Source organism: Colobus angolensis, unplaced genomic scaffold (genome assembly GCF_000951035.1).
Source record: "Colobus angolensis palliatus isolate OR3802 unplaced genomic scaffold, Cang.pa_1.0 Scaffold105, whole genome shotgun sequence".
NCBI lineage: Eukaryota > Metazoa > Chordata > Mammalia > Primates > Cercopithecidae > Colobus > Colobus angolensis.
In genome coordinates, this window is record NW_012111475.1 from 5851054 (window position 1) to 5857810 (window position 6757).

General features: G+C 46.1%; 1 protein-coding gene across 2 annotated transcripts in view; it reads right to left on the minus strand.

Annotated features, from left to right (window-relative positions):
- The window catches only part of RNF8 (ring finger protein 8, E3 ubiquitin protein ligase), a 38948-nt gene extending 32645 nt beyond the window's left edge, over window positions 1-6303 (minus strand). For both annotated transcript variants that reach the window (XM_011944526.1, XM_011944531.1), the window contains exon 1: window positions 5983-6303. In XM_011944526.1, coding sequence (XP_011799916.1) covers window positions 5983-6093 — 111 coding nt within the window. In that variant the 5' untranslated portion in view covers window positions 6094-6303. The remainder of the gene's footprint in view (window positions 1-5982) is intronic.
- Window positions 6304-6757: the final 454 nt, after the last annotated feature.

A 6757-nucleotide genomic window follows, 5' to 3' on the forward strand; every position in this document is an offset into this window, starting at 1 on the left:
GGCAAACAGTTGTGACAAGAAGAGAAAGCTGAAAAAGAGTTATCCATGTATCTCAGGGTTGGCAAGATCTTGAAAGGTCATCTGGTTCAGTGACCATGAGATGGAGGAATTCTTTCTACACATCCCATCAACTTATAAATACTGCCAGTAACTTTATGTAAGGCAGGCCCTCCAATTTTTAAAATGTCTCTGACTTGGCATCTTTCTCCCTGTAAATTCCATCCATTGGCACTGGCTTTGCCCTGGCACCATCAGGAAATCTCCAATCCCCTTTCAATGTCACAGCTATAAAGTGAACCCTGAGTTTTCTTTTCCTGGCTCTGTATTCCCAGTTACTTCAACTTAACTCCCAGGGGATAGGCTTGAGTCTCTTTGCCATTCTAATGAGTCTGTGAAAGGACTGCTGGTTTATCTTGATTCTTGGAAGGCATATTAAGAAAAATAAACTTAATTTCTATTACACAGTCAAACACAAGTGTTACTTTTCCAGTTCTAGAAATTATCACTGGAGCATATAAATTGCATTAGTTTTCAAAGCAGATCTAGTACACTGCCAATGTATCCTCGAACTTAGGAATGATTAAATTTCTTGGTCTCCCCCTCCTCCAAGAAATGCTATGCTAAGTCATGTCTCTTCCGTTCTATACTTGATCGGATGGAAAACCTTGGATTCAAGTGCAGGACCTTAGATTGATTCCTACTAAATTTCATCTTGCTAGTTCAGCCTATCAAACCAACTTGTCAAGACCTTTCTGAATTTCTAATCTGCCATCAGATGAGACATACTTAATATCCCTTCCACCACATTTATATGATATGATGCCTTCTATACCTTCTTTCAAGATACAGAATGGGATGCAGCCAAAGGCAAAGTTTTCAGGAAAGCCTAGTAAACACTAATCCACAAAGCCTGGATATACCTTTGGCCAGTCATAATTCAACCAAAAGTCTTTGCATTGGAGTACATATTCTCTGTCTTATCCACAAGAACGGCTTGAGAGCTTCTGGAAAAGGTTGAAAAGAAGCGCCGATTCACATCTATCATACTTTCCTGTTGGACCAGTCTAGTTCATAACAACCCTGTGAAGGAAGGAAATGAAATTCTTCTGAGATCCAGATCACAGAATTCCCTGCTTCTTCTTCTTCTTCTTCTTTTTTTTTGTTTTTTGAGACGGAGTCTTGCTTTGTCACCCAGGCTGGAGTGCAGTGGTGCGATTTTGGCTCACTGTAACCTCCGCCTCCCGGATTCAAGCAATTCTCTTGCCTCAGACTCCCACGTAGCTGGCATTACAGGCATGCACCACCATGCCCGGCTAATTTTTGTATTTTTAGTAGAGATGGGGTTTCACCATGTTGGTCAGGCAGGTCTCCAACTCCTGACCTCAAGTGATCCGCCTGCCTCAGCCTCCCAAAGTGCTGGGATTACAGGTGTGAGCCACCGTGTCTGGCTCCCTGCTTATTCTTTTTAGTGCACAAATGACCTCTTTAATGACCCATACCACAACCTTAACTGGGAACTTTAAACCAACGTTAGCTAAAAACTGCCCTCTTCTCTTCGTTTGAAAATCTTTCAGAATCATGCGTGTCCTCCTCAGTCCCTCAAAGACCACCACGACTCACTGACCTAATCTATTCCTTCCCACAAACTCTCACCTCAGTATTGACAATACCATCCAACCAACTATTCAACCCATAACCCAGAAGTCATCTTTGATTCATCTCTGTCCCTCATCCCCACACTGAAATCACTGGTAAATTTTATGGGCTATAATTGAAATATGTCCTAAGTCTGTTCATTTCTATCTCTACAGCCACAACCTTAGTCCAAAACACCTGGCCGCCTACTGTTTCTGTTCCCACTCTAGCCCCCATAAACTTTATAGAGTAACCGGAACAGAAATGTAAACATTTTAAATCAGATCATTTTCCTTATTTCCTTAAAACTGTCCAATCATTCAAACTTCCTTCCATGGCCTATAAGACCCTGAAAGTCCTGAGCCCCTCTACTCTTTAGCCTTAACTCATATCACGGTGCCAACACTAGCTGCTCCAGTCCCTCAAACATTTTTGTTGTTGTTGTTCCTTAAGCCCCTCTCCCCGAAGTGCCAGCCTACTCGAGGGTCTTTTCACTTAGCCCCTCTGCTAAGAACACTCTTCTCTCAGATGTTGCATGGGCTCCTTATCTTTCATGTTTCAGCTACTCATAAGCCTACTCTGATCACCACTGTCTCAAGTTGGTTGTCTGCTTCCCATCGTGTTTCTTCAGTTATTAGGATGCTCTTATCACAAACCAAAATTATCTTGCTTATTTTACTTTTCCCCTCCGTGCCCTTAACAGAATATAAATTAGATAAGCAGGGACTTTATCTGTCTTGTTTACCACTGTATTTCTATACCTGGCATAGTGTTAAGTATTTGAGAATGAATGAAAAAATAACGAGGTCTTGCATATGAGTCCTCAAGATTTTAGGGTGGGTGTTTCTATGTCAGAAGTTAGAGACTGTATTTATTACCACTGGGAAATATGGAGCAGCAGCTGGAACTCATACGGTCTCCTTGTTCCTCTCTAAAATGTTGTGGTGACCACTCCACCAATACTGAGCACAAAGTTTTTCAGTTCTTTCACACTCTGCCAGAATTATATTAATTATAGAAGTTCCTCTGAATATACATATCTGTTAAAATTGGAATGGTTAGGGATTTATCTGTCATCCATACTCCGTAAAATTTCTATTTAGGTAGCTTTATCTCTAAGAGAGGAAGCATCTCATATTACATGCTAATACTGGAGGGGAGGCAGCCAGACTGCCATTGTGAGTAGCCTGGGGAAAACAGTACCAAAAAAGTGGAAGAGTGCCTTTTTCTGAAACTACCTCCAACAGACTCTGAACCCAGAAAAAGGAATCCTTCTTTTATATCCTTCCCTGCACTGCCTGGTCTTAGAATTTACCTTGGTACTACTGACATTTCTCCTCTACTATAGTTAAAGAGTGCAGTGAGGTTAACTGGAAATCTCAGGACCACTCAATGGAACACTAAATTTCCCATGGGAACTGACTGCCGACCCGTATGTGAGGGGTTGTTTTCATTTACAATAGTTTTGTAAGCATTTGAGCTTACATACATTATTGATCTAAAAGATCATCTTGTCCTTGCCCACCTTCACAAGACTATCTCTTTCCTCCTGGGCACAATTCCTACTGTTTCTCAAATAACAAGTAAAAATGGCCAGGTACAGTGGCTCACACCTGTAATCCCAGCACTTTGGGAAGCCCAGGCGGGTGGATCACATGAGGCCAGGAGTTCGAGACCAACCTGCCCAACATGGTGAAACCCCGTCTCTACTGAAAATACAAAAATTAACTGGGCATAGTGGTGCACATCTGTAATCCCAGCTACTTCGGAGGCTGAGGCAGAAGAACGGCTTGAATCAGGGAGGTGGAGGTGTGATCACACCACTGCACTCCAGCCTGGGTGACAGGGAGTACTCTGTCTCAAAACAAAACACCCCATAACAAAAGCCCCCCAAATCAGTAAATATAACCATCCTTTCCCTTTTTTCCCTTGGGGCAGAAAATTTAATGAAAACTAAATACAAGAGAAGAAAAGGAAAGGGAAGGTTCTGTTGTTTTCCCCAAAGGCCTAGATACTTTATAGTACCTGAGAACTAGCTAATTTGCAATAAATCTCCACTTGTTTTTCCACCAAACTCTACACATTGCTTTAACAAGCTTAAAGCCACTTATTTAGGCAATTTACTACAGTAGTCCCACTAATGAAATGAAAGGAACTCTGTTTTATTATTTTATCCACAACATCTGAGACTAAGAACGGGAAAGGCAGGGAGCTGACCTACCTTTGCTGTTATAATGTTATCAGCATACCTCTTAAAATCTTGTGCAAAACAGCTTGTGCTACGATGTGGGGATATTACAATAAGTACAACTTCTTCTCTTGCCTTTGATTCAGACTTCTTTTCAGGCTATGCTACGACCTGACCTTGCAGGCAGCCAAGCCTGGCAGGCTTCTCCTACACACAGGTCCCTGAAGCCAGCCACAGTCTTACCACTGTGTCTTTACCATTCACTCGGTTTGCACGGGTCCCTCCCCATAGAAGTGGCCCCACAAAGAACTATCAAATGGTTCAGAATACGTCTAAGAGTGCTTTGGAGTCTTCTTGCCCTTCCTACAGGTGCTTTAATTCTTCCTCCCCATCCCACCTGCCCAAGACTGCCAAGCTATTCAGAAGAGTCATAAATTAATCCACAACAATTGAATCTAAAGGAATAACATTTGCCCACTAAGTTACCTTATAAAGTTGTGTGTATGCAGGGATCACACTAAGTAATGTATGTGAAATTAACTAATAGTTATACATGAAAACAATTTATTTTTGTGTGTAGTATTCAGGTTATCATTCAGGTGTTCGTGTTTTAATTTGTTAAACTTCTCACAAACATATGCTGTTGGAAAGGGCCAGGCAGGGAAAGATCAGTGCTCAAGCTAAAAGACTGAATGCTTAATGTGGACTTTTAGGCACTAATACCTGGATAGAAGAGGTATTTGGGGGCAGAGATGTTTTCTTGGTGTTCCTCAAATCACAGCACACAAGTAACCCTTTATAACACCCCCTAATCGAGCAAAATTTGAGCCTGGACATGAATTCCTCCTCTGACTTGAAGAACTACTGCTCTGGGATGGAATTAAATAATCCACATCTTGGCACTTGATCACAGCCCATATGGATGTTCTTAGACTGCTTCATTGTATAAATCCTCTCTCCCTACTCAAGCCTTAAACTCTTCGAGCGCAGAAATTTTATTTGTCCTCATTGTACACCAAACAATGTTAAATAATAAATACCTGGCAGACTGAATTGAGGCGGTACGGCTTATAGGAAAAATCTACCCGAACATACATTAAGACTTAAAAGACTTACTGAATTTACAACATCATGACCAACCATCCACTTTTACTGCAAAGAGAACTTTTCATACAGATTATTTCCAAAACCCAGGTGGTTCCCAGGCATGACAAGCTTGTCCCTGACCCAGTTCTCCTTCTCAACCTGATTGCAATCTAACTCCCTCCTCCCCCCCTTGCCCTTTCAAGATGCACCACGCTGGTGCATCTTTTCCCTTAAAAATGTTTTCATTTGCAACTGCATTAATAAAGACGACAGGCAGCCTCTGGAGAGAACTCTGAATCCCTGCCTGACCCACCTCAGGGAGGGCCACTCGGCCGTACCAAGCCTCACGGGAGAAATGTGGCCCCTGCCCAAGTTGCCCATGTTCCTCAGAGTTGGGAAGGAGGAAGACATTTCTACGTGAAAGTTTGATTGCTTTAAGGGACAAAGCCCAAAACTTGAATCGTTTTCAAAACAAACTCGAGAAAGTTCACGCGCCGGGCCCCGCCTCGGCTTCCCTGCGGCTCGCGGCCCCCGCCACCGTTCCCCGACCTGGGCACCGCGGGGCTCCGTGCGCCCTAAACCGGCGGGGCTCCGTGCGCCCTAAACCGGATCTGGCCAGCCCCCGCCCTCCCCTCCCCGACACCCCCGCGTCTCCTCACATTCTCTGCGCGTCCCTCTCCTTCCCGGCCCCGGCCCCGCTACCCGCTGGCCCAGGCCTCTCTGGACGGGGCCAGCTTCTCGCCCCACAGGCCGCGGGCCAGGGCCTCCGTCCTCACCCCAACCCCTGTGGCCCCCCAGGGCTCCCCAGAGCCGAACTCTCTTTTCTTTCTCTCATTCGGCCCCTATTTCTCCCCCAAACACCTCCCACCGCAGGACCCTTCAGTCGCTCGCGCCAGAACCGCTTTCTCCCTTCTCTCCCCAGGAATCCACCCCCCACAGACACTTCGCTCCTCTTCCTGGTGCCCGCCTCCTCTCTGCCATTCATTCAGCGCAGCAAGACACCTTCCTCCCTCCCCGGAGCCCCGCTCCCTCCAGCCCCTGCCCTCCGCCCCACAGGACCCCTTCCCCCGTACCTCAAGCCCATCTTCCAGCAGCAGCCACCCGGCGCTCATCCCCACCCGCCGCAGGCACCAGCTCCGGCCACCGGCGCGGTCTCCTGTGACGAAGAAGCCGGGCTCCCCCATCGCCTACTCGACCCCGGGGGCAGTCAGCACCGAGCGAGACCCCGACCCAGGTTCCGGCTGCCTCTGTGCATCCTCTCAGCTTCCATATCTAAACAACAGACAGAAGCAATCACCACACGCTCCCGATCGCTGCGAACGCAGGCTCTGCTCGCCCGCCCTCGGCCAGGAAGCAGGAGCACTGCGCCTGCGCAAGAGGACGGCGGCCGCCCTGGGGCAAAGCGGGTGAGTTAGGAGCCAATCCGGCCCTGGGCGGGGCGGGCGTGACGCGAGGGCTCTGCTCCCCTCACAACTTCCCTCGCCCCCACCAGAACCATCACCTCAGTCCTAGCCGCCTCAGACTGGAACCTCTCCTCACCTTTCCTCTTTTTAAAAAAATCATGTAAAACTATAGCCCACTTTTAAACAACTTTAAACTTTCCATCAGATTTAAGTCTGCCTAGTCTGTTCCTAAATAGTCTCTATTTTGCACGACCTCCTTATATTACCGAAGTAAAAAATAATTACACTAGGCAAATCTACAAAGACGCAGGGCACAGTTACCTGGGGCGAGGTGTGGGAGCGGGGATTGAATGCAGATGGGCTTGAAAAAATTGGAGGAAAGCGGTAATAGAAATGTTCTAAAAGTGGATTGTGGTGACAATTGCACAACTGTGTAAGTTTATTA